The following is a 27,535-nucleotide window of genomic DNA, read 5'->3' as shown; positions in this document are numbered from 1 at the left end:
CTCTAATTATTTTTTTAAAAAAAAATTTTTTTTTAATTAAAAATAAATTGAAGCTGGCTGCAGTGGCTCATGCCTGTAATCCCAACACTGTGGGAGGCTGAGGTGGGTGGATCACCTGAGGTCAGGAGTTTGAGACCAGCCTGCTCAACATGATGAAACCCTGTCTCTACTTAAAAAATACAAAAATTGGCCAGGCGCGGTGGCTCAAGCCTGTAATCCCAGCACTTTGGGAGGCCGAGGTGGGTGGATCACGAGGTCAAGAGATCGAGACCATCCTGGTCAACATGGTGAAACCCCATCTCTACTAAAAATACTAAAAATTAGCTGGGCATGGTGGCGTGTGCCTGTAATCCCAGCTACTTAGGAGGCTGAGGCAGGAGAATTGCCTGAACCCAGGAGGCGGAGGTTGCGGTGAGCCGAGATCACGCCATTGCACTCCAGCCTGGGCAACAAGATCGAAACTCCGTCTCAAAAAAAAAAAAAAAATACAAAAATTAACTGGGCATGATGACTGACATGTCTAATTCCAGCCACTCAGGAAGCTGAGGCAGAACAATCGCTTGAATCCGAGAGGCGGAGGTTGCGTTGAGCCAAAATCATGCCACTGTACTCTAGCCTAGGGGACAGAGTGAGACTTCATCTCAAAATATAAAATATAATACAATAAAAATAAATAAATGAATAGATATTTCAGAGAATAAGATATACAAATGGCAGAGGAACATCAAAAGATGTGCAACATCATCAATCATTAGGGAAATGCAAATAAAAACTAGAATGAGATACCAGTCCACACCCACTAGGATGGTTATGCAAACCACAGTATCCAAGACAAGTCTCAGTCAAGTTAGGAAGTTAATTTTGCCAAGGTTAAAGACGTGACACAGGCCTGTGACACAGACTCAGGAGGTTCTGATAACATGTGCCCAAGGTGGTCGGGACACAGCTTGGTTTTATACATTTTAGGGAGACATGAGACATCTATCAACAATGTAAGATGGGCCGGGCGCGGTGGCTCAAGCCTGTAATCCCAGCACTTTGGGAGGCCGAGGCGGGTGGATCACGAGGTCGAAAGATCGAGACCATCCTGGTCAACATGGTGAAACCCCGTCTCTACTAAAAATACAAAAAACTAGCTGGGCATGGTGGTGCATGCCTGTAATCCCAGCTACTTAGGAGGCTGAGGCAGGAGAATTGCCTGAGCCCAGGAGGCGGAGGTTGCAGTGAGCCGAGAACGCGCCATTGCACTCCAGCCTGGGTAACAAGAGCGAAACTCCGTCTCAAAAAAACAAAAAAACAAAAAAACAAAACAAAACAATGTAAGATGTACATTGGTTCTGTCTGGAAAGGCAGGGCTGCTTGAAGCAAGAAGGGGACTTCCAGGTCATAGGTAAATAAGAGACAAACAGCTGCATTCTTTTGAGTTTCTGATTAGCCTTTCCAAAGGAAGCAATCAGAAATGCATTTATCTCAGTGAGCAGAGGGATGACTTTGAGTTCTGTCCCTTGTCCACAAGGAATTTTCCTGTGTAAAAATTGAGAGGGAGGTATGTAGCTTTTTTTTAATCTCAGTAACTATCTTTTTAGGAACAGAATGGGAGGCAGGTTTGTCCTAAGCAGTTTCCAGCTTGACTTTTCCTTTTAGCTTAGTGATTTTAGGGTCCCAACATTTCTTTCTTTCAGTGTAATTTTAAAATGGAAAACAAATGTTGGCAAGGATATAGAGAAATAGGAACACTCATACATTGCTGATGGGAATGTAAAATGGTGTAACCACCATGGAAAAGTTTGGCAATTCCTCAAAGTTACCATTATGACCCAGAAATTCTACTCCAAGAAACTGAAAACATGTTCATGTAAAAACTTGTACACAGATGTTCCCAACAGCATTATCTGAAACAGCCAAAAGTTGGAAAGAGGCCAGGTGCTCATGCCTGTAATCCTAGCACTTTGGGAGGCCGAGGCAGTTGGATTGTTTGAGGTCAGGAGTTCAAGAGCAGTCTGACCAACATGGTGAGACCCCATCTCTACTAAAAATACAAAAATCAGCCAGGCATGGTGGTATGTGCCTGTAATCCCAACTACTTGGAAGAAGCAGGAGAATCACTGGAACACTGCCAGGTGGAGGTTGCAGTGGGCCAAGATTGCACCACTGCACTCCAGCCTGGGTGACAAAGTAAGACTCCATCTCAAAACAACAACAATGTGGAAAGAACCCAAATGTCCTTAACTAGTAAGTGGATAAACAAAATGTGGTATATCCATACAATGTAATATTATTCAGCAATGAAAATGAATGAAGTACTGATACTTGCTGCGACATGGAAGAATCTTGAAAATAGAGCAAGTGAAAGAAGCCAGACACAAAAGACATTTCACATATTCTATTTATATGAAATGTCCACAATAGGCAAATCTATAGGGACAGTAATGGTTGCCCAGGGATAGGGAGGAGAGGTGTGGAGCTGATAGCTAACGGGCATGGGGTTTTTGAGGTGATGAAAATGTCCTAAAATTGACTGTGGTGATGGCTGCATAACTCTGAACATACTAAACACTGTTGAACCGTACAGTGGGAGAATTGTGTGGTATGTGAAGTGCATCTCAATAAAGTTGCTGCCAAATAAAAAGTATCACAGGTTGTATGATTCTATCAATTTATATGAAATGTCCAGAACAGGCAAATTCATAGAGACAGAACGTAGATTCGTGGTTTCCAGGGGATGGGAGAAGAGAGAAGGGAGAAATGGGGAGTGACTGCTAATGGATATTTCTTTTTAGGGTAATGAAAATGTTCTGAAATTAGGTAGAGGTGATGGTTACACACTCTGAATATACTAAAAAGCTCTGAATTATGCACTTTAAGATAGTGAAATTATATGTGAGTTACATTGTATTTTTTTTTAAGTCACAACCTTTTTAACCATTCCCCCACTGATGGTTTCCTCCAACTGTTTGCTATTAACAGTGGCGCTGCAATGAACATGCTTGTACATGCCACTTTGTGTTAAGAGCATCTCCCTGTGGAAGACATTCGCAACAAAAAAACCAAGACTCTCTCCCTAGGGTGGATCCAGAGACTACAAATGGCAGGATTACAAAGCATGAGCATTTTTATCATGAAAATGTTGCCAAATTATCCTCCAAAGTGGTTGGTTGTACCACCTTACACTTCCGAAAGAAAGTGTCCCACATCCTCAGTAGCGCTGGATAATCATCAGATGTTAACATTTCTGCCAACATGGTGGGCAAGAAATCGTACTTTAATGTTTCAATTTGTATTTGCATTCAATTTGCATTCAGCAATTACCCTGATTCCCAGGGAAGTTAAACCTCTTTCCACGGTTTCAGACTTCATTTTCAAAGCTAGTGTTTTTCTGCTTTACTAAAACCTCCTTTCTTTTTCTCTTCTAATAAGTATACCAAACCTTAATGCCACGATTACCTTTTATAATCACACATAAAACAGTTATATTTGAAAATCAGTAATTATTCTATTGCCCGAGCCTGTGTTTTATTATTTACGAAGTGCTAGGAAGCTCTGTAAAATACAATGTGATATTATTATTAAATAATCCTTTGTGCACCAATAAATTGGCAAACTACTACTTTACCTCTTGAGACTGAGGTTCCAAGTTAGGTCAAATCAATCTACTCAACAGAGAAAATGAATTCATATCACACAACTGGCCACCAGATAGAAATAATGCCTGAGATACAATTTTGTATATTCCTAGTATTAAAAAGAATTTGAATGTGTACTCTCAAGTTACAATCTTTAATTTGTTATTAATTAATATGAAAGTGATGGCCAGGCATGGTGGCTCGTATCTGTAATCCCAGCACTTTAGGAGGCTGAGGTGGGTGGATCACCTGAAGTCAGGAGTTTGAGACCAGCCTGACCAACATGGAGACACTGTCTCTACTAAAAATACAAAAATTAGCCAGGCGTGGTGGTGCATGCCTGTAATCCCAGCTACTTGGGAGGCTGAGGCAGGAGAATTGCTTGAACCCAGAAAGTGGAGGATGTGGTGAGCCGAGACCATGCTCTGACACTCCAGCCTGGGCAACAAGAGTGAAACTCTAAAAAAAGTTATTTCATTACTACACACACACGCTTTTTTTTTTTTTTTAGATGAAGTCTCATTCTGTTGCCCAGGCTGAAGTGCTCAATGCAACCTCCTGAATTCAAGCAACTCTCCTGCCTCAGCCTCCCAAGTAGCTGGGACTACAGGTGTGCACCACCACGCCTGGCTAATTTTTTTGTAGAGACAGGGCTTCACCATGTTGCTCAGGCTAGTCTTAAACTCCTGACCTCAAGTGATCTGCCTGCCTTGGGCTCCCAAAGTGCTGGGATTACTGGCATGAGCCACTGCACCCAGCCATGTACCACTATATATACATAGATATACAGATATAGAGAGTAGCTGGTATTAAAATTGTATGCTACCATACTTGGCTAATGATGATTGTATTTTTAGTAGAGACTGGGTTTCACCATGTTGGCCAGGCTGATCTTGAACTCCCAACCTCTGGTGATCCACCTGCCTCAGCCTCCCAAAGGTGCTGGGACTACAGGCATGAGCCACTGTGCCCAGCCTGTATTTTAAAATATTCACAAAAAAAGAAATTGTAAAAGAGTGAGGTTAAAAATAAATAGAAACTCAAGTTCTAACATTTTCCTTTGCTCCTAGTTGATCTTTGTGCACACACCTCATTAAGGACACCACTCAATTCATTCAGAAGATCAGGAGCAATTAATGATTATTTGTTGAGCCTCTTCTTCCAGGATTTGTCACTTTCAATTACTTCTAATCCTCAAAAGAACACTGTAGGGAGGCTCAGAGAGTTTAAGCTTTTCTGAGAGCTTAGGACCAGCAAGTGATGCTGGCCCACTAGCTCTGCTGCATCCTACCACCTAATCATGCTACAGACACAGAAGACTGTACTACTGCAGGCTGCCTACACTACTCCAATGAACTGCCAATGCTTGCTGGCTCCCAGAGTGCACTGCAGGGTTACCATTATGACTGTAAAATGTAAATATTCCTGGTCAGTAAGGTTACATGAAAAATGTTCCAAATGTATTAATTTTTTTGTTACCAAGAAATGTTTTTTCTTGCAGTAGAAACAACTGCACAAAATCATGTTTCGTTTTTGCCATTTAAACATTATTGTACAATCCTATTCTGAAAGACAAATGTTCATTAAAAACAAAGCAAAAATAGGGATTTCCAGCTCTCTGAAATCCCCTGCCACATGGTGGGAGCTCCCTTTCCCCTTTCTAAAAAAATAAAAACAAAGCAAAAATAAAAATTCACGACCTTAATTACCTAGATTTGTCATTTAAAGGTTTGTTTTTTTTTTTTTTTTTAAGACGGAGTTTCACTCTTGTTACCCAGGCTGGAGTGCAATGGCGCGATCTCGGCTCACCGCAACCTCCGCCTCCTGGGTTCAGGCAATTCTCCTGCCTCAGCCTCCTGAGTAGCTGGGATTACAGGCACACGCCACCACGCCCAGCTAGCTTTTTTGTATTTTTAGTAGAGACGGGGTTTCACCACGTTGACCAGGATGGTCTCGATCTGTTCACCTCATGATCCACCCGTCTCGGCCTCCCAAAGTGCTGGGATTACAGGCGTGAGCCACCGCGCCTGGCCCTTAAAGGTTTAAAGAAAAAAAGGGAGGGGCTTTCTTACAAGCTTTTTCACAAGTATCACATTTTCTGCTTCAAAGGGAAGGATTTTGGCCAGGCGCTGTGGTTTATGCCTGTAATCCCAGCACTTTGGGAGGCCGAAGCGGGCAGGACACAAGGTCAGGAGATCGAGAAAATCTTGGTCAATGTGGTGAAACCCTGACTCTACTAAAAATACAAAAATTAGCCAGGTGTGGTGGCGGGTGCCTGTAGTCCCAGCTACTTGGGAGACTGAGGCAGGAGAATCGCTTGAACCCAGAAGGTGGAGGTTGCAGTGAGTCGAGATCGCACCACTGCACTCCAGCCTAGTGACAGAGCGAGACTTTGTCTCAAAAAAAAAAAAAAAAAAAAAAAGGAAGGATTTCAAAACAAAAGTGAAATAGCTTAAACAGAAATGTTTATGAAAAGGAACTTTACAGAACTGTCAACAATATTAAGACAAGACTGACCAACTGGTTACATTACCCAGAGTGTGTCCTGCCAGGACTAGAACAGGCTTTGTGTTCAAACAGAAACGCTTCAAAATGAACTGTGCTAAAAACCTGAAAGGCATCTTTCCTGCCCTTCCCACTCATCTTCAGCAATCCTCTAACCCAGGTTCTAATCTGTGAAAGGGGTCAAGGCTGTGAGGGGGCCGGACCCCACTCCAGTGTGGCTGCCTTATATAAAATTACATATTGTGCCCTAAGTGCTGGCCTTCTACAAATTATTCTTTTGGAAAACCCATGCAGAGGGATAAGAAATTGACATCCCTTGGGTGATATCTCCCTGTTTTTATTTAACATCCCAAGGTCCCTCTGGTCCCCTATCCAAGGAGAAATGCTAGGGCCTTGAGGATGTCCCAGACCCACCTGGGAGGGTCAGTCAATTCAGGTAGGTCAGGCCCAGTTCTTTACCCTCCCAAAAGACCCTGGGCCCAGGAAGCACCAAAGACCATGATGCTGGCTGGAGTGAAGACGAACTCGTTTCCATATCAAGAGCTGAGCCTAAGAAATGCTCATCACTGCCCGGCGTGGTGGCTCATGCCTGTAATCCTAGCACTTTGGGAGGCTGAGGTGAGTGGATCACCTGAGGTCCGGAGTTCAAGACCAGCCTGGCCATCATGGTGAAACCCCATCTTTAAAAAAAAAAAAATAGAAAGAAATGCTCATCATTGGTCAGGCTGGGTCTGAACCAAAGAAGGGACAGACAGAAATACTGTCTCCACGGGAGGAAAGGCGGGGGAGGGAGGACAGAGAGCAGTGGGCATGCAGGGGTCTTGGCAGGGCAGGCTGAAGAAGGCGGGACCGCTGGGAGGGGACCAAGTTCAGAGCCAGGTGAAGAGTCTGTGGCCTAACAGAAACAGGAAGGTGTGTCCCCTAACCCCCACTCCTCTCGGCTCACTAGTGACCCTGAGGACCCCCTAACAAGGGCTGGAATGCAAATCCAACACTAGAACAGCCCAGGGAGAAACAAGTGCCCACTGTGGCAGTGGCGACTGGGGTGTCGCTTCACTGCAGTGAGGGCTGGGCCTCCATGCTCACCTGCAGGCTGGCTACTCACCATACTCCCTGTAAAGCCAGGGCCCCATCTTCGCAGGACTCTGCCAGTCTCTTTTCAGTTCACAAAGGTATCTATGGAGTGCTGGGTGCACACTGGATGCTTCGATGTGAACATCTTTCTCATTCTCAGCTCACCTGAGGTTGGGGGCCCCACAGGACCCTCCGTCTGGAGTCTGTGCTGGCTTATCTGTGCCCAAAGCCTCTCCCTGCAGAGGATTAAGTGGGGGACGTGGACATGACTACAACCTCTTCACTCTGGGGGAAGCTGTGGGAAGTCCTCCAACTCTCATTGCTGATTCTAGTTCCTTGACTGGAAGAGGTTTAAGATAAGAGAAGCTTAGAAGAAAAAAGCCAGGCAGCAGTTTCTGGGCAGCTTCTATCCTAGGGCAAGAGCCAGTGTATGTGTGTGGGTGTGTTTGTGTATGTGTGAACACACAGCCACCTCATCGAGGGGCCAGTGCCTAGCTCAAGAACTTTCCCATGAGCCAATCCTGCTGACCCTCATCCCCTCCACACCAGCCTCAAAGGAAGGGTGCTGCTGTGTGCTGTGCTGATGGCAAGTCTCAAAGTCTAGATAAAAGGAAATGGAGACAGGTGGGCTGGCCCAGAGCAAAGTCCCAGGCCCCTGAACTCATGTGAGGAAGAGGGGGTCAGAGGGAGATTAGAGGAGTGGGAGCGGGGTGTCGACAGCTTAGTGTATGTAGGCTCAGTACACGACATACTGTCGACTGGTCCAGTGCCTTGGCTCTTCTGTACACCTCATTGGCTGCAGCTGCCATGGGAGTCAGACGGTTGACCGCATTGCCCAGCGCAATGGCTAAGCGGAGATCCCTCTGAATGTATTTCAGAAAGAAATCAGGCTTAAAGTTTCCTTGCAGGATATTTTGGCACTTCTGGTCTAGGAAGATGCTAGTCAATTGTCCCTGATTGAGGATGTCCAAGAGTGTCTGCTGGGACTGGCCTGTTATCTGGGCCAGAGTCAGCTCCTCAGCGACGGTGGTCATGAAGCTCCCTTGGACCACGTTCATGATCAGCATCATCTTGGCTGTGTTGCCAATTTCACCTAGGAAGGAGGTCTTCCCCATTGCCTGGAAGCAGCTGCCACAGTCCTCATATTAGCCTGTCTCCAGCCGCTAAGATCACTAACATCCCGTGATTAGACAGCTGTTGATTCCCTGAGATGGGGGCTTCTGGAAAGCACCCCCCTAACCTAGACACAATCATCTGGGCCAGCTCAGTGACTATGTCAGTGTCCACTGTTGCCATGTCCACGTAGCACTTCCCAGAACGGATTCCTTGCAGCACACCACTGGGGCCCAGCACCAGGTCCTTGGCTGCCTTGGGATCCGACATGCAGGTGAAAGAGATGTCACAGGTTGAGAAGGCTTCAGCAGGGGTTCTTCCCAGGCAGGCCTCCTCCTCGATGAACAAATCAAATTTCTTTGCAGTGCTGTTCCAGAGAGTCACTAGGTGACCAATTTTTAGCAAGTGGAGACGATTCCACTTCCCATGAGACCAAGGCCCCAAATCCTAACTTTTTGTCTGTGATGCTGCCATTCACAGCCGTGCTGTCTACCCGGATGGAGGTGGAACCAGTTTCCTCTTCACACATTTTCAACTTCTCTGCAATTGCCTAGTAACAGACAGCTGGCTTCTCTGTTTGGCTTAGTAGGAAATGATGCAAATGAGGATCTGCGTCTTTAACAGGCTCATCTGTGGTTGGCTGCCATTTAAACGTGGCCATCAGTCCAGCCATTATCCGCTTCACAGTACTAGACACAGGGATGGTGAGATTCTTCTCATCCTTTGGGAGCCGACCCCACAGCCAGGGACTTTGCTCTTGGGGCCCTTTTCAGAGGGGATTTGGCACCTCTCTCCGAAGAGGCCGAAGACATCCTCTTCTTTCCTTCTCCCCTTCGCTTCCTCACTTTCCCTTCAGACAGGCTAAGTTTGTGCTTCTCATTACCTGAGGTTGGCCTACTTCTCTCCTCATTGGAATCATGCCGATTCTTGTCATTAGCAGAATTGTGGGATGATGTCTGGTCTTTCCCTTTGGGCTCTCCCAAGAAACCCTCTGATAGCATCCACCCCTTGCTGGAATAGTTTACTCTTGCTAATCTTTATCATTTCCTCTTTATGAGCATGATATGGCTTCAGCTGTTTCACTCTGATCCAGGCATGATCTTCTGTTCCAAAAAGTTTCACAAAGAAGCATTTCTTTCCAAGAGGTTTCTTCAAGTCCTTTGATGGCTTAACAATCTTTCCTGGCCAAGGAGGATACTGGCCAAGTTTCCCCCACACAAAGTCGCTAAACAGCAGACTCACAGTCGCCACCTTACCACCCAACCATCCCTGACGCATGGGCCACTAAAAAATCCTCAAATGTATTAACAATCAGATTACAAAATGTATAATCATAGCACAAGTTCTCTCTCTCTCTCAAAAAAAGAATATATATATATATATATATATATACACACACACACATACACACCTATGGATTTGCACTGTTAGAAATAAATGCATACACACACACTCATACTGTGTGCCAAGCACTGTGCTACTGTGCAAAATATATTAATACATTATTATTACTTGCTTGACACAGAGTCTCACTCTGTCATCCAGGCTGGAGTTCAGTGGCACAATCTTGACTCACGACAACCTCCATCTCCCAGGTTCAAGCACTTCTCCTGCCTCAGCCTCTCATGTAGCTGAGATTACAGGTGCACGCCACTATGCCTAATTTTTGCATTTTTAGTAGAGATGGGGCTTTGCCATGTTGGCCAGGCTGGTCTTGAACCCCTGACCTCAAGTGATCTGCCCACCTCTGCCTCCCAAAGGTTGGGATTACAGGTGTGAGCCACTGTGCCTGGCCCCCCTTTTTTTTAATTAAAAACAATTTTATTTGGTGGGGTACAGAAAGCCCGCTAGACAACTTCTAAAAGAACTGTAACTGGCCAAAAGCATTATCCTTAAAAAAAAAAAAAAAAAAAAAATCAAAATATTTTAGTAAAAAACAAGAAGGAATAGAATTAAATAGAACGAACATGGTTTAAAAAGCTATGATGGGGAGCACATTTGCATATTCTGTTTACCCAATGATTCAATCAAATCTTGTCTGTAAATTAGATCATAGTTTTTCTAATGATCAGCAGTATTAAGGCTAAATTTTTGCATCTGAAAGTCAAACTTCCAGCCCTTCATTTATAGTCCCAATCAGGCCTTTTCTCACTAAAATAAGCCATGACTGTTGGAGTTGGAGGCAAACTCCTGTTTTCGCTATTAAACAGAGGATGCTGGGCAATATGCTTACAAGTATTTCGTTTTCTTTCTTTTTTTTTTTTTGAGATGGTGTCTCGATCTGCCTCCCAGGATGGAATGCACTGGCATGATCTCAGCTCACTACAACCTCTACCTCCCAGGTTCAAGTGGTTCTCCTGCCTCAGCCTCCAGAGTAGCTGGGACTATAGGCATGTACCACCATGCCCGGCTAATTTTTGTATTTTTAGTAGAGGTGGTGTTTTGCCATGTTGACCAGGCTGGTCTTGAACTCCTGACCTCACGTGATCTCCCCACCTTGGCCTCCCAAAGTGCTGGGATTAGACATGAGCCACCATGCCCAGCCTCATTTTAATTCCTTACAAATCTTAGCCCCAAATATATAAATGAATCACCATTATACAGCCAGTAAAAAAATAAATATGGGCACGGTGGCTCATGCCTGTAACCCTAGCACTTTGGGAGGTGGATCACTTGAGGTCAGGAGTTTGAAACCAGCCTGGCCAACATGGTGAAATCCTATCTCTACTAAGAATACAAAAATTAGCCAGGCATGGTGGCACATGCCTATAATCCCAGCTACTTGGGAGGCTGAAGTAGGAGAATCACTTAAACCCAGGGGGGCGGAGGTAGCAGTAAGCCGAGATCGTGCCATTGCACTCCAGGCTGGGCGACTGAACGAGACTCTGTCTCAAAAAAAAAAGAAAAAAGAAAATAAATAAATAAATAAATATGTGAACTCAATTAATACATGGAAAGAACACCAAAAAAATGAGATAAACTCAAACTATATAAAGTGATCTAATACATATGGATATGCCTACGCAAAGACTGGAAGAAAATGAAACAAGATAAAAATAATTGTCAATAAACGCCAGGCACGGTGGCTCATGCCTATAATCCCAGCACTTTGGGAGGCTGAGACAGACGGATCACCAGGTCAAGAGATCGAGACCATCCTGGCCAACATGGTGAAACCCCGTCTCTACTAAAAATACAAAAATTAGCTGGGCATGGTGGTGCACGCCTCTAGTCCCAGCTACTCGAGAGGCTGAGGCAGGAGAATCACTTGAATCCAGGAGGTGGAGGTTGCAGTGAGCTGAGATCGCGCCACTGCACTCCAGCCTGGGCAACAGAGCAAGACTCTGTCTCAAAAAAATAAAAATAAATTTTAAAAAATTGTCAATAAACAGGATTTTTTTTCTTTATATAGTTGTTTAGCTGTACAAAAGGAAATAGTTTTTAAAAGGCCAAAACTACAGAATTCCGTAAGGTAGAGAAAGTATCCTGAAAGCTTGGAACAGGGTCCAAGGAACTCTTCAGAACTTCAGGTTGCCGGGCACAGTGGCGCAGGCCTGTAGTCCCAGCTACTCAGGAGGCCGAGGTGGGAGGATCACTTGAGCCCAGGAGTTCTGGGCTGTAGTGCGCTATGCTCATCAGGTGTCCACACAAAGTTCGGCATCAATATGGTGACCTCCCGGGATCGGGGAACCACCAGGTTGCCTAAGGAGGGGTGAACCGGCCCAGGTCGGAAACAGAGCAGGTCAAAACTCCCGTGCTGATCAGTAGTGGGATTGCACCTGTGAACAGCCACTGCACTCCAGCCTGGGCAACAGAGCAAGACACCATCTCAAAAAATAATAATAAAATTTTTAAAAAATAAAAATAAATTTAAAAAAAATTATTTAATTTAAAAAAAAAAAGAACTTCAGGTTGATACTATATTTTTATAAAGAATAAAAAGTTGCCAGATAGACACTCATTTAAAAATACAATAAAGTAGAAGGGGGGACATGTGCTTTTAGAGTACAGATGGTCCTTTGCTATACCAACAATTTCTTAAGAACGCTGAACACCGAACTATAAACCAAAAGACCAACAATGTCTCGAAATGACTGCCAACTACAAAGTAAACTCTGGCAGGCAAGGAAAATTTATCCCTGAAAGAATGAAAACCCTACTTTCTCTGGCATCTTCATCTAGATTCTTTTTTGGCACAAAAGGTGGAAATTGTTGAAATGGTAGATATCTCAATATTTAGTTACACTTTGTTCCAGTTGAGAAAAAATTTTTCCTTTAATTTCTATACTTTATGAAATACAGAATTATTTTGATAGCTATGTCAGCATATGCAAATTCTAACCGAATGTCCTCTAATGTAATTTTTAAAAAGTACTTTCTGGACCCCAGCACTCTCCCTGGAACTGCTCTTAGGTTTTCAGTCACCTGAGTTAGCAAATAAGTATTGAAAGCAAGGCTGCCATCACTTCTCCCAAGACCTGGCTGTGCAATTATTTCTGCAACATCAGTGAAGAAATGAACCTGTGGATGGAGAACCTGCCTGAGAGTGAAGTCAAGGAAAAAGGATTCACTGCTGAGACATGGAGAATAACTGGGTCCAGGAGACCTGATTCAGCTGTCTCAAGCTAATATTACCTGTAGTTCTGCCAATTATATGAGCCAACAGGTGTGTGACCTCAAACCAATTTTTTGTTTGTTCATTTTGAGATGAAGTCTTGCTCTGTCATCCAGGCTGCAGTGCTCTGGTGTAACCTGGGCTCACTGCATCTTCCACCTCCTGGACTCAAGTGGTTCTCCTGCCTCCAGAGTAGTTGGGACTACAAGTGCCTGCCATCACGCCCAGCTAATTTTTCTATTTTTAGTAGAGACGGGGTTTCACCATGTTGGCCAGGCTGGTATTGAACTCCTGGACTCAGGCGATCTGCCCGCCTCAGCCTCCCAAAGTACTGGGATTACAGGCATAAGCCACCTCGCCTTCAATTTGTTTTCTTTTAAATTGGGTTTTGTCCCTTGAATAGAAAGAGTTCTATGTTAGTTAAGATGCTTTTAGTTGCAAGTAAAAGAACCTAGACTAGCCAGGCGCGGTGGCTCAAGCCTGTAATCCCAGCACTTTGGGAGGCCGAGGCAGGTGGATCATAAGGTCAAGAGATCGAGACCATCCTGGTCAACAAGGTGAAACCCCGTCTCTACTAAAAATACAAAAAGTTAGCTGGGCATGGTGGTGCGTGCCTGTAATCCCAGCTACTCAGGAGGCTGAGGCAGGAGAATTGCCTGAGCCCAGGAGGCGGAGGTTGCGGTGAGCCGAGATCGCGCCATTGCACTAGAGCCTGGGTAATAAGAGCGAAACTCCGTCTCAAAAAAAAAAAAAAAAGAACCTAGACTAAAAATGGCTTAAATAACAAATGTTGGTTTTTTTCTCTTTACTCCAAATTAACAATAGCTAATAGATGTTTATTATCTCATATAATGAGTAGCACTAAGATAGGAAGCTTCAGGGCTATCAATTCAACAAAGCAACAATGCAATCAAGAATCTGGGATTCCCATCTGTCCCCCTGGCAATCTTTAGCATTCTGGCTTTTGTCTTTGAGCCACAGTAGTTGCAAGATGGCTACCCATACATTAGGCATCACAATCTTATTCAGCTGCATCAAAGAAAGGAAGGAGAAATTTCTCATTACTATCGAAGAAGAAAACATTTTCCAGGACCCACCACCTCCTCATACTTCCCCTTGGTGTCACTGGCCGGAGCTGGGTTTCACACTGCCTCGCTGCCTCCACCCCTCTCAACCAATCATTGGCAAAGAGTGAAATTAACATGATGGCAAAGACCAGTCTTGAGTTGGAGGGGCCCATCTTCCTTGAGCACAGTGTGGCAAGATACCTGATCAAAACTGGGGTTCTACTTTCAAGGAAGAAGGGGGAAATGACTCTTTGGTAAGCAACCAACAACATCTGCTCTAAGCCTAATAGAAGCACTGGTGTTCAGCAAGCTGCAGTTACCCAAACATTCAAGAAATATGAAAAGTTTGAAATTCCAAACCAGAAGTCAGGCACCGTGGCTCACGCCTGTAATCTTAACACTTTGGGAGGCCAAGGCAGGTGGATTTCACGAGGTCAGTAGTTCAAGACCAGCCTGGCCAAGATGGTGAAACCCCATCTCTACTAAAAATTTTTTTAAAAATTATCCAGGCGTGGTGGCAGGAACCTGTAATCCCAGCTACTCAGGAAGCTGAGGCAGGAAAATCGCTTGAACCCGGGCGGCAGAGATTGCAGTCAACTGAGACTGTGCCATGGCACTCCAGCCTGGGCGACAGAGTAAGATTTTGTCTAAAAAAAGAAAAAAAAGGCCGGGCGCAGTGACTCAAGCCTGTAATCCCAGCACTTTGGGAGGCCGAGGCGGGTGGATCACGAGGTCGAGAGATCGAGACCATCCTGGTCAACACGGTGAAACCCCGTCTCTACTAAAAATACAAAAAATTAGCTGGGCATGGTGGCACATGCCTGTAATCCCAGCTACTCAGGAGGCTGAGGCAGGAGAATTGCCTGAACCCAGGAAGCGGAGGTTGCAGTGAGCTGAGACTGCACCATTGCACTCCAGCCTGGGTAACAAGAGCGAAACTCCGTCTCAAAAAAAAAAAAAAAAAAAGAAAAAGAAAAAAAAGAAAGAAAAAAATTCCAAACCAAATTATAATTATCATTTTAATTTGCATATGTATTAATATTTAAATACACACCAACTATAATTTTGATAGCAAATTTCTTTAAAAAGCTATAAAGCTGACCACAAAACTGTAAATTCTTTGGAGTAGTGCAAGCCTTTACTGAATGTGCCAGAATTATGAGTATTAGCCACATACATTCTTTTCAATATGCCTAATAGCAGAAAGGAATATTAATGAACAAGCCTTCTATTCTTAGAGCTCTAGAACTATTTTATTAGCTAAGGGTCTACCAAGATACACTGCTAAAAAACATGCTAAAAGAAAACAAGAACTCTGAGTAAAACTGGTTTCCAAACTTGTACTGAAGATCAATACTATGCAGTGGTGCCCATTCCTTAAAATACGGCATCACCTGGAGGTCATAAGGCATAAATGAGATGACACTGTGAAGGCTCACAGGCCAGAATCTGGCACTGAGTAGTACTGAGGCTGAGGGAAAATTCAGGAGAGTCTGAACCAAGGTAGCAGAACTGCTGGTGGTGATGGAAGGAGAGGGAAGCTAGTGAACAGAATCTGAATGATCATTTCCAAAGCCAACCTAAATAATACTATCTTGTGAAAGAACTATTACTCCACTAAAGATCTACCAGGCAATGAAAGTTAACTTCTGAACATCAGCGATGATCAGGAAAAATTAAATGCCATTAGTTGGCAAGGGGAAACTTGTGCAAGTAACCACAAAATAATAAACTGGTAAAAACCTTTGGCTGACCTTAGCAAGACTTCATTTACTGTGCCTTATGTGTCTCCACCCACATTTTTGTCCCGAACTTCTATTTACTGAAACTCCCCACTTCCTTCACTTCCTAAACTTGCGTGTGCATTCACACCTGTCATTACATGAATTCATTCACTGCAACTAGATCTCAACACTTAATTGGCACAGGAAACAAAAGAGAAATTTAAGTGGGGTAGAACGGAACGCTCTCTGAAGACTTTAGATCTGAGTCTGGCATCAAGTGAGCCATTTCTCCCTCCTAAACTGTAAAGTCAGAGCCCCTTCTGTCTAAAAAATTGAGTGATTCTTTTTGTTTTGAGACAGAGTATCACTCTGTCACCCAGGCTGGAATGTAATGGCGTGATCTCAGCTCACTGCAACCTCTGCCCCCCGGGTTCAAGCAATTCTCCTGCCTCAGCCTCCCAAGTAGCTGGCATTACAGGCATGTGCCATGACACCTGGCTAATTTTTTGTATTTTTAGGAGAGACAGGGTTTCATCATGTTGGCCAGGCTGATCTCAAACTCCTGACCTCAGGTGATTTGCCCACCTCGGCCTCCCAAAGTGCTGGGATTACACGTGTGAGCTACCATGCCCAGCCAAAACTGAGTGATTCTATGAAATGTCATTACTTACCTTAGTTGAGTTGGATGCCAGCCTAGCCTAGTAGTAGAGGTCAATGTTCCCTAAGGGTAGTTCTATCAGAATTAAAAGGCTAAGAAAGGGCCTCTAAGCTTACAGAGCTGTATGGCCTTTGGGCTTCTACATGACCTTTAGGAGGTCACTACCCTTCTTGAACCCCAGTGTCCTCATCTGTAAAATGGGACCATAATACCCTTAGGGTAGGTTGCAGTGAGGATTAAATGAGATCAGGGATGTGATGCATCTCCTGTGGTTGCTGGCACTAAAGACACACTCAAAAAACGGTAGTTACTGTTACTGCTTTTATTATGGAATCACCAATATGCACTTACCTAAAGAAACAACAGCAACACTCTCTGGCAAGAAATGTAATCTGTATCGGATCAGTAAATGCACCAATATGATGCAGATAGCTGTGGGAAAAAAAAAAAAGACATTAAAAAAAAAAAAAAACACCCAATTTTAAATAATAAACACCAAGTTCAAGTCAGTGGTTCTTTCTGGGATGTCCCTCACAAAAATTTCAATAACATAGTGAACTTCAGCTGTCTTTTTCATGTCTCATTTTTTAAACTGGAGGTACACTTACAATGTTTATTATATTTTCTCTATACTTATTTGTCTGCCTGAACTAGTTTGTTTTCCAGTAGCTATTGGAAGAACCACAGAAACCTGATTTTTTTGAGACAGAATCTCACTGTGTCACCCAGGCTGGAGTGCAGTGGTGTGATCTAGGCTCACTGCAGTCTCAATTTTCCAGGCTTAGGTGATTCTCCCACTTCAGCCTCCCAAGTAGCTGGGACTACAGGCACATGCCATCATACCCAGCTAAATTTTTTGTTTCACCATGTTGCACAGGCTGGTCTCCAACTCTTGGGCTCAAGCAATCCACTCACCTTGGCCTCCCAAAGTGCTGGGATTACAGGCGTTGAGCCACAGTGCCCAGACACAAATCTGTTTTTTAATATAAGCTGTTAAACCTTATACAATCATGTAAAATTATTCAAATTTTTCTGATTCTGAGAAATGGTCTTCAACTTTTTGGAAGTGATTATCAACGGGAACACTCTATATGGTGAAGAGGAAGTTGATGAAATCAATCACTTTTGCACAAACGTAACCACAACAGATTGCAATGACACAAATTATTTTGCCACCATGTGACTGGCTCTTAACATACAGGGAAGTGAGGGTTTTACAACAGGAAAAAGTAAATACTTTGGTTTCGTAACAAGAACATCTTGTTTTAAATCGTGAGCTAAATACAAGGCTCATCAATGCCAAGATCTGAATATGGACCACTCCTGCTCCCCAGCTGGGTACAGCTGTGTCCTGCCATTCCCACTGTCTGAGGGCTTCCCATGAGCCATGAACTAGGCTAAACACCCCAAATACGCTTTCATTTAATCCTCCAAATCCCCTCTGAACTAGCTGTGATTACCACTATCTTCTCTGATTACAGATCAGAAAACTGAGGCTTCAAGACATCACAGCACCTGTCACACCACCGGTAGGAGCTGCAGTGCTGAGTCAGATCCAAATCTTAACCACAGTGGACCCTACCACTTCCCTCCTGGCTGGACGCCTTCATTCCTCAACCTCCAAAATAGAATAATGTCGAACTTTCCTCACAGAGGTGTTGTCATGAAAGAAAATAAGCAGATGCAAAATAAAACTATTTGAAAGGCCTATTTCTGGACTACCCCCTGAAAAAAATAGGGTACTTCACAAAAATTATTCCTGAACGTAATTTCCTAATCCAAATGTTAGTGTGCATGTCTCTCTCTTTTTCTTTGAGCCACAGTGCCCTGCCAGAAATCTATTTTTTAATATAAGCTGGTAAATGTTATACAATCATATAAAATTATTCAAATTTTTCTGATTCTGAGAAATGGTCTTCATTGGCACCTAGATGGTATACCACCTCATCAATCACAGTATTAACAGGACTGAAATTAATTGTGTTATTTTCTTCAACAAAACGTTTAAACAATCCATATGGCTGTTAACTGGTCACTCTCAGAGGCTACGCTGACAAATTAGTTTTCTTTAATCCCACCAAAAAGCACCGGGTGGCCAGAGTGTTGTAAATGTAGACATTCTGTCCTCTTTTAATTCTGTGCTTTAAACTATCAATCTGTGGTGTTACTTTTATATAAATATTTAACCTAGATAGAAATCCTACATTAAATACTAAGGGCAAGAAAAAAGTTTCAGTGCATAAGCATAACATGTGACTGATGAACATGACCACTGTCTAGACAAAACCAAAAAAGGCAAATGAGCACATAAGTGGACAGAAAATAGACCAAAAAAAGTTGAACCAGGCTGGGCGTGGTGGCTCAAGCCTGTAATCCCAGCACTCTGGGAGGCCGAGGTGGGTGGATCACGAGGTCGAGAGATCGAGACCATCCTGGTCAACATGGTGAAACCCCGTCTCTACTAAAAATACAAAAAATTAGCTGGGCATGGTGGCATGTGCCTGTAATCCCAGCTACTCAGGAGGCTGAGGCAGGAGAACTGCCTGAACCCAGGAGGCGGAGGTTGCGGTGAGCCGAGATCGCACCATTGCACTCCAGCCTGGGTAACAAGAGCGAAACTCCGTCTCAAAAAAAAAAAAAAAAAAAAAAAAAAAGTTGAACCAGTTTCTGCTCTTCCTTTGTACCAAGCTAGATGTTTAAAATTTTAAGTTATTCTCATACATAGACCAAACAAATCTTTGTGGCTTTAAGAGCAAAAGGGGAAACTTGTCTACTAACAGAAAGAGCTAAATATAAGGCTCATCAATGCCAAGTAGTTAGAGTAATTAAGCCTTCAGCCATTAAAAAGAATAAAGTCAGAAAAGACAATCCATAGAAAGGGAGAAAATACCTGCAAATCATGTATCTGATAAGAATGCAGTATCCACAATACATAAAAAACTCAATCTCAACAAGCAACACATCTTTTAAAAGGGCATCGGATGTTAACAGACATTTCTCCAAAGATGATGTGCAAATGGTCAATAAGCACATGAAAAGTTGCTCAACATCAATAATCACCACAGAAACAAAAATCAAAATATAATGTTTCACTGGAAGAACATGCAAGAAAAAAAAAATACAATGAGGGCGAGGTGCGGTGGCTCATGCCTGTAATCCCAGCACTTTGGGAGGCCAAAGTGGGGAGATCACCTGAGGTCAGGAGTTCAAGACCGGCCTGGCCAACATGGTGAAACACCGTCTCTACTAAAAATGCAAAAATTAGCAGGGTGTGGTGGTACGCGCCTGTAATCCCAGCTACATGGGACGCTGAGACAGGAGAATCACTTGAACTTGGGAGGCGGAGATTACAGTGAGCCAAGTTCACACCACTGCACTCCAGCTTGGGTGACAGAGCAAGATTCTGTGTTTAAAAAAAAAAAAAAAAAAAAATGCAATGAGATACGACATCATACCCACTAGGATAGTTTTATGTATATATATAATTTTTTTTTTTTTCCTGAGACAGAGTCTTGCTCTGTCACCCAGGATGGAGTGCAGCGGTGCGATCTCAGACTATTGAAACCTCCACCTCCCAGATTCAAATGATTCTAGTGCCTCAACTTTCTGAACAGCTGGGATTCTAGGTGTATGCCACCACGCCCAGTTAATTTTTTTGTAATTTTAGTAGAGACAGGGTTTCACCATATTGCCAGGCTGGTCTCGCACTCCTGGCCTCAAGTGATATGCCCACCTCAGCCTCGCAAAGCACTAGGATTACAGGTATGAGCCACCATGCCTAGGTTATCATTTTTTTCAAACCAGAAAACAAGTGTTGGCAAGAACATGAAGTAACTGGAACCCTTGTAAAATGGTGAAGCCCCTGTGGAAAACATTTGTCAGTTTCCGAGAAAGTTAAACATAGAGTAACCATTTGACCCAGTAATTCCACTTGGAGGTGTATGTCCAAAAGAAATAAAAACATTTATCTACACAAAAACGTGTACATAAATATTCATAGCAGCAGTATTCACAATAGCCAAAAGGTAGAAATAATCCAAATGTTCACTGATGAATGAATAAACAAAATGTGGTATATCCATACAGTGGAATATCACTCAGCCATAAAAAGGAACACAATTCTAACATATGCTATAACATGAATCTTGAGAACATTATGCTAAGTAATAGAAACCAGACACAAAAGGCCACATATTATATGGCCTTTTATATTTCATTTATATGAAATATTGTAAATAGGCAAATTCCCAGAGACAGAAAACAGAATAGTGGTTGCCAATGACCTAGAAGAGGGAGGGATGGGGAATTACTGCCTTTATTGGTTTTCTTTTGGGGTGATGAAAATGTTCTGAAACTAAATAGTAGTTACGGTTGCACAACACTGTGAATGTACTACATGCTGCTGAATTATACATTTTAAAGTGGTTAAAACTATAAATATATGTTATGCACATTTTCCTACCAAAAAAAAAAAAAGAATGAGGTAGACAGAAAAAACACCAACACAGTGATCTCCAAGACATTCTGTGTGAGGAAAAGTTATAGAACCCCATTTATGTCAAAACAAATTTGCAACTCCAAACATATATTACAGCATTACACGTGTATGTGTATGTGGTTACAAATAGACATATGTATATGCAAAAACAAGCACATGTTTTCAAGTACACTTGGAAAAACACAGAGCAAGAAAGGGCAAAAACTTCTCTGTAGTATGGAGGGTATGCTTCCAAGTTTTCATGCCTGGAGTAATGACTATGGAAAATACATAATACACGTATCAATTCCAATAACTCCATTAAGTTTCAAGGCCCATAAAACGTATGTGTCAAATAATGTTAACTGTTAATTTAGTGTAAGTAAATAACAATGATTCGCCACTGTTTCTTGTGAAGTCAAAGATCAACAAAGGTTAAGTGCAAGTCACCTGATTTCAAGCTTCTAAAAGTCAAAACTAACTACAGAGTTATATCATCCCTTCTCAACAAAGAGGAACACACTGCAGTCCTATGTGCTTACAGGACAGTTACCGCTTCATTTGAATTAACTAAGAGTAACCAAAAGTGGCAAATAAATTCCCAGTCAGGAGTTCTGAGGTCTAGAATAATCCATGGATTAATTTCCCTCAATTCACTTGAGTTCATTTATTTATGAATTAGCAAGCTACCTAATAACAGTAATTTCTAAAACATTATCAGATTTACATTGTTTGAACCAGGTGCAGAGGCTCACATCTATAATCCCAGCAAAAATTTTGGGAGGCTGAGGTGGGAGGATCACCTGACGTCAGGAGTTCAAGACCAGCTTGCCAATATGGGAAAATCCCATCTCTACTAAAAATACAAAATTTAGCCAGGCATGGTGGCAGGCACCTGTAACCCCAGTGATTTGGGAGGCTGAGGCAGAAGAATCACTTGAATCTGGGAAGCAGAGGTTGCAGTGAGCTGAGATCATTCCACTGCACTCTGCCCTGGGCAACAGAAAGAGATTTCATCTCAAAGGAAAAAAAAAAGATTTTCATTGTTTGGATATCTAATCAGAAATAAATGATAATAATATGAAAGACAGAGAAACAATGCCATCAAATTTACTTAAAAAGAAAGCATAATTCTATTTTGCTAATACATGCTGACCTCCACATAAACAGAAACACTGACTCATAAACTACCAAGAATCTGATTAGGGGCATGGGCCAGGTCCAGGGTTCCCCAGAGTGGGCTCAGCTCCAGTGAGAGGCCCCCCATGTGGCAGCCCTATCTCTTCAGAGCACCCAGTGCTGGAGCAGAAAGGACCCTGGACTCAGATGCAGAGAATGCGGGGTGGTAGAAAGCTAGAGTAGGCTGTCGCAGTGGAATAAAACATTAAAAACGAACCTTGGCCAGGCGCGGTGGCTCACACCTGTAATCCCAGCACTTTGGGAGGCCGAGGCGGTTGGATGACGAAGTCAAGAGATCGAGACCATCCTGGTTAACATGGTGAAACCCCATCTCTACTAAAAATACAAAACATTAGCTGGGCATGGTGGTGTGTGCCTGTAATCCCAGCTACTCAGGAGGCTGAGGCAGGAGAATTGCCTGACCCCAGGGGGCGGAGGTTGCGGTGAGCCGAGATGGCGCCATTGCACTCCAGCCTGGGTAACAAGAGAGAAACTCCGTCTCAAAAATAAATAAAATTAATTAATTAAATAAAAATGAACCTTAAAAAAAGAAAAAGAATCTAATTAGGTGAAAATGAAACCCACCTAACACTGGTGTGACTCTAGAATCTAGATTTATAATCTGTTTGGAGAGGACAGTCCAAGAGAAATATACAGCACTATTAAATACAGTTCAGCCTTTCTGGCCCCAAAAATGTATTAACACTGGGCAGGATTTTGCCTGGTTTAAAAAGTACAGGGCTGGGCGTGGTGGCTCAAGCCTGTAATCCCAGCACTTTGGGAGGCCGAGGTGGGTGGATCACGAGGTCAAGAGATCGAGACCATCCTGGTCAACATGGTGAAACCCCGTCTCTACTAAAAATACAAAAAATTAGCTGGGCATGGTAGCACGTGCCTGTAATCCCAGCTACTCAGGAGGCTGAGGCAGGAGAATTGCCTGAACCCAGGAGGCGGAGGTTGTGGTGAGCCGAGATGGCGCCATTGCACTCCAGCCTGGGTAACAAGAGCGAAACTCCGTCTCAAAAAAAAAAAAAAGTACATTAGAGAAACCTGTTTTGTGGTGTTTTGTACAGCTAATCTTAAATGCTCCACACTCTGGAAGTTACTTTAAAAGTCATATTATATTATACTTTTCAACTTACCTTAAAAAAAGTAATTACAAAAGCTTTTTTTTTTTTTTTTTCCAGGCCCACCTTTTACATTGTCTAACACATCAAATTGACAGCAATGTAAATAGACAATAATATTCCTTAACCCTGAAGGAAGGCTTTGGCTACTAATTTCTTAATTAAGAAAAGAAATGCTTTTCTTCGTCTTCAATTACTATCACCAAAAAAAAAAAAAAAAAAAAAAAGGAAAACGAAACAAAAAAGAGTCCTTCATTGTTGAAGTAATCCCCTAGAAAAAGAATTCAACTATGTTTACAGGGTGGACCAGGCGTGGCGGCTCACACCTGTAATCCCAGCACTTCAAGAGGCTGAGGTGGGCAGATGACCTGAGGTCAGGAGTTTGAGACTCTGGCTAACATGGTGACACCCTGTCTCTACTAAATATACATAAAATTAGCCAGGCATGGTGGCAGATGCCTGCAATTTCAGCTACTCAGGAGGCTGAGGCAAGAGAACTGCTTGAATCGGGGAGGCAGAGGCTGCAGTGAGCCAAGATCACTACATTGCACTCCAGCTTGGGTGACAAAGTGAGACTCTGTCTTAAAAAAAAAAAAATTACCAGGGTATATTATACCTATATGAGACATGGTATAAATCTGGTCTGTGTACTTTTTCAGTATCGGTTTAAGAGTTTCTAAAACTATGACAGATAAAGAATGAGTTCTAGGATTTCTTTCTTTCTTTTTTTTTTTTTTTTTTAAAGATGGGAGTTTCACCATGATGGCCAGGCTGGTCTTAAAACTCCCGACCTCAGGTGATCCACCCACCTCGGCCTCCCAAAGTGCTACGATTACAGGTGTGAGCCACCATGCCCGGCCAAGTTCTAGGACTTCAAAGAGAAAGACTATATTATTAAAATATTTTATTTTTTTGTAGAGACAGAGTCACCATGTTGTCTAGGCTGTTCTCAAACCTCTGGCCTCAAACATATTATTAAAATTCTTTGAGCACTTACCAGAGACTGAATGCAAATGTTACAGAAGTTACACTTTTCCTTAAAAAACAGTCCTAATACACAATAGAGAAATAATAAAAAAAAACAGTCCACCTTTCAACTTTCTGAAAAGATCTAATCTCATTAGGACTATGACTTTGGTATCATTAAAGAAAAGCAGCAAACAAAAAGTCTGCTTCACTTTCAAACAAGAATTTTTTTTTTTTTTTTTTTTTTTTGAGACAGAGTCTCTCTGTCGACCGGGCTGGAGTGCAGTGGCGTGATCTTGGCTCATGCAACCTCCACCTCCCAGGTTCAAGGGATTCTCCTGCCTCAGCCTCCTGAGTAACTACGATTACAGGTGCCCATCAATCACCACACCTGGATAATTTTTTTTGTATTTTTCGTAGAGATGAGGTTTCACAATATTGGCCAGGCTGGTCTCGATCTGCCAACCTTGTGATTCACCCGCCTCGGCCTCCCAAAATGCTGGGATTACAGATGTGAGCCACCACTCTCAACCTTCTGTTTTTTTCTTTTCTGAGACGGAGTCTTGCTCTGTCACCCAGGCTGGAATGCAGTGGTGCAATCTCAGCTTACTGAAACCTCTACCTCCCAGGTTCAAATGATTCCAGTGCTTCAACCTTCTGAATAGCTGGGATTATAGGTGTATGCCACCACACCCAGATAAAGATTTTTGTATTTTTAGTAGAGATGGGGTTTCATCATGTTGGCCAGGCTGGTCTCAAACTCCTGACTCAGGTGATCCATGCACCTTGGCCTCCCAAAGTGCTGGTATTATAGGCATCAGCCACTGTGTCCGGCCAAACAAGACTCTGGACTTGAGTCAAACTCAAAGCTATTTATTCCTTAGCTAATCAAAAGTAGTTGTATAGTTTCAACTGGATTTCTTTTGTCTAAAACAACTGTCTACTGTCTACTGCCTCCGGGAGACATTTAAGTTTTTGTCTTTTATCTAAACCTCTTGACTGGTATCTGGCAACCTGGTTATCAGTCTCTTGTTCTTTACCAGCCTGGTATGACAATCGCTTGACTTCTCCATGCTGAAATTTCCTTACCCATTAAAGAGAAGGTTGAACGAAATTATGGTTTTTGTTGTTTTTTTTTTCTTTTGAGACAGTGTTTTACTCCATCGCCAAGGCTAGAGTACAGTAGCGTGATCTTGGCTCACTGCAAACTGCATCTCCTAGGTTCAAACAATTCTCCTGCCTCAGCCTCCCAAGGAGCTGGGATTACAGGCACATACCACCATGCCTGGCTAATTTTTGTATTTTCGGTAGAGATGGCGTTTCACCATGTTGGCCAGGCTGGTCTTGAACTCCTAGCCTCAAGTGATCTGCCCACCTCTACCTCCCAAAGTGCTGGGATGTCAGGGGTAAGCCACCACGCCCACCCTCAAGATTCTTTCTAGGCCAAAAATTCTTTAATTCTTTCTTTCAAAGGCTAAGGTATTACCTAAGAGTTCTTCAGAACTGCTAAGTGCCATTATTTTATAAAAAAGAGTTCCCTGTTATGAACTGATCATGTTCTTTCAGTGTTTGATATGAAAACCAAATGGGAGGGAGACCTGACACAGTCAAGAGCAGTGACAGGGTTAAACACACAGACCCTGGAGATGGCAGATGAAGGGGATGACGGTGTCTGTATTCACCTAGGACAAGGAGGCTGAAGAAAATGGTCATGCCGCTGGACTGCTCCTCTTGCTGGGCCTGCTCCCCTGTCTGCACAGGGAGGATGGGCTTGCCAGGGGTCGGGAGCACCAATTTCGTCGTGACAACCAGGGTGGTGTGGAGGGTGACATTGAAACCCTCATGAGTTGTATTGGGGAACCTACTGAAGACATAAAAAGCAGAATTAGATCATAGAAAAGGGCCCCAGAATATCAATTCACACACCTCACACCAGAAAGCAAAGCTGACCAAGAGCTTTATGGGATTCACAAGCCTTTTAACTAGCAGGCAGGCCTTGGAGAGAAACTTATTAAGAGAAATCCCTCCTTGCACAGCACAAGGGTACTAGTGGCCTCCGGTGCTTTTGTACAGCCACTTAGAGGACAGGAACGACAGGGAATCCAGGCTAGTACAGAATCGAAATGCTGCCTGCTCTTTGGCACTTACTGGGGCATTTAAAGGGAAGCAACCTGTGGTCTCATCCTTTCCATGGTCAAACACTGTTTATTTATATCTTTATTTCTCCAATTTACATTCTTTTCCTTGCATTACTTCCACAAGTTGAAGAAGCCACATAAATTTGCCCAGTTGTTGATCTGGGCATGCCCTGCCCTACTTTACAAATCCTTCTCAAATTTCAAAAGGCTCAAATGTCACCTCCTCTCTATTACCCCATCTTACCTCACCCCAATTTACCCACTCCACTGCTTCTGTTCCCACAGCTCTCTTCTCTGGGATTGTCAACTAGTGCAATATTGTTGTAATTAACTGTAATTGTTAGTATTTTCCGTGCACTGCTTCATTCCAGGAACTAGGTAACACACTACCTCTCATTTAATAGGTATAACATGCCTGACGTGGGTACGATTACTTTCCCTTTTTTACCCATTCAAAACTAAGCCTCAGGGAGGTTGCAAAACTTCACCAACATCTCAGTTAGTGGCAGAATCAAGCTGAAAACCCAAACTTGAAGTCGCTAGGCTACACTGCCTCTTTTATTTCGTACTGCTGAGGCCCTGTTTAGTCTGGGACTGAGCAACTGCTCAATACATAAGCTAATCACATGAAATGACCCCAATCTGGCCAAGAAATACTATTCGAAAAGTTGTCAGGTGAAGGAGTCCAGTATCAATGAAAGGGTTCTTTATTCATGTTCACATATTCATTCCACAATGATAAGGCATCTACAATCTGCAATAAACTCTGCCCTGCAGGTATGGAGATGACTTTGGGACTTGCCCAAAGTACCTGGAGGACATAGACGGCCCTTCCCTATCTCCCCTTGTACAGCTAACCCCCTCCTTTCTACACAGTAGCCAGGCTGCCTGTCACTCAATGCACTAAACCCTTTCTTGAGCCAGGCCTTTTGAACTTGATGTTCCTTCTCCTATCCCTCCTTCTGGTCATTCAAGCTTCTGCTGAATGTCACTTTTTCCTGAGCGACCTCCTCAACCCTAACTGTATTCTGCTTCCTTCAGAACATTTAACGCATTTACGCCAGAGGTTGCAACTTTTTGAATTGCAGACATGTGTGAAAAATCAGACCTAGGGGATGACCTTGAACAGCAGAATATAAATAACTCCCACATGCTTAGCGCACAAATGGGGTTAATTCATCACGATCTGAAACCATCTTGACTAATTATGGTTTTCTTTTCCCACTGGAATGGAAGCTCCCAAAGAGCGGCTCCTGGTCAGCCTCCTCT

At 43.1% G+C, this 27,535-nt stretch overlaps 1 protein-coding gene and 1 pseudogene across 2 annotated transcripts in view; both read right to left on the bottom strand.

Moving 5' to 3' along the window:
* SLC9A8 (solute carrier family 9 member A8) overlaps positions 1-27,535 on the bottom strand; it is an 85,298-nt gene that overhangs the window by 57,111 nt on the left and 652 nt on the right. Inside the window, exons 2-3 of one of the 2 annotated variants that reach the window (XM_003932560.4) lie at positions 25,811-25,989; positions 16,731-16,811 (exon numbers count right to left, since the gene is read on the bottom strand). In XM_003932560.4, coding sequence (XP_003932609.1) covers positions 16,731-16,811; positions 25,811-25,989 — 260 coding nt within the window. Of the gene's footprint in view, positions 1-16,730; positions 16,812-25,810; positions 25,993-27,535 lie in introns of both variants that reach the window. The other variant, XM_010343112.3, reaches the window with a different exon arrangement.
* LOC141585712 (cytokine-like nuclear factor N-PAC) lies at positions 415-16,723 on the bottom strand (annotated as a pseudogene).

Source organism: Saimiri boliviensis, chromosome 9, assembly GCF_048565385.1.
Source record: "Saimiri boliviensis isolate mSaiBol1 chromosome 9, mSaiBol1.pri, whole genome shotgun sequence".
NCBI lineage: Eukaryota > Metazoa > Chordata > Mammalia > Primates > Cebidae > Saimiri > Saimiri boliviensis.
The sequence above is the reverse complement of the archived record's forward strand: the minus strand, read 5'-3'. Positions and strand labels throughout refer to the sequence as shown.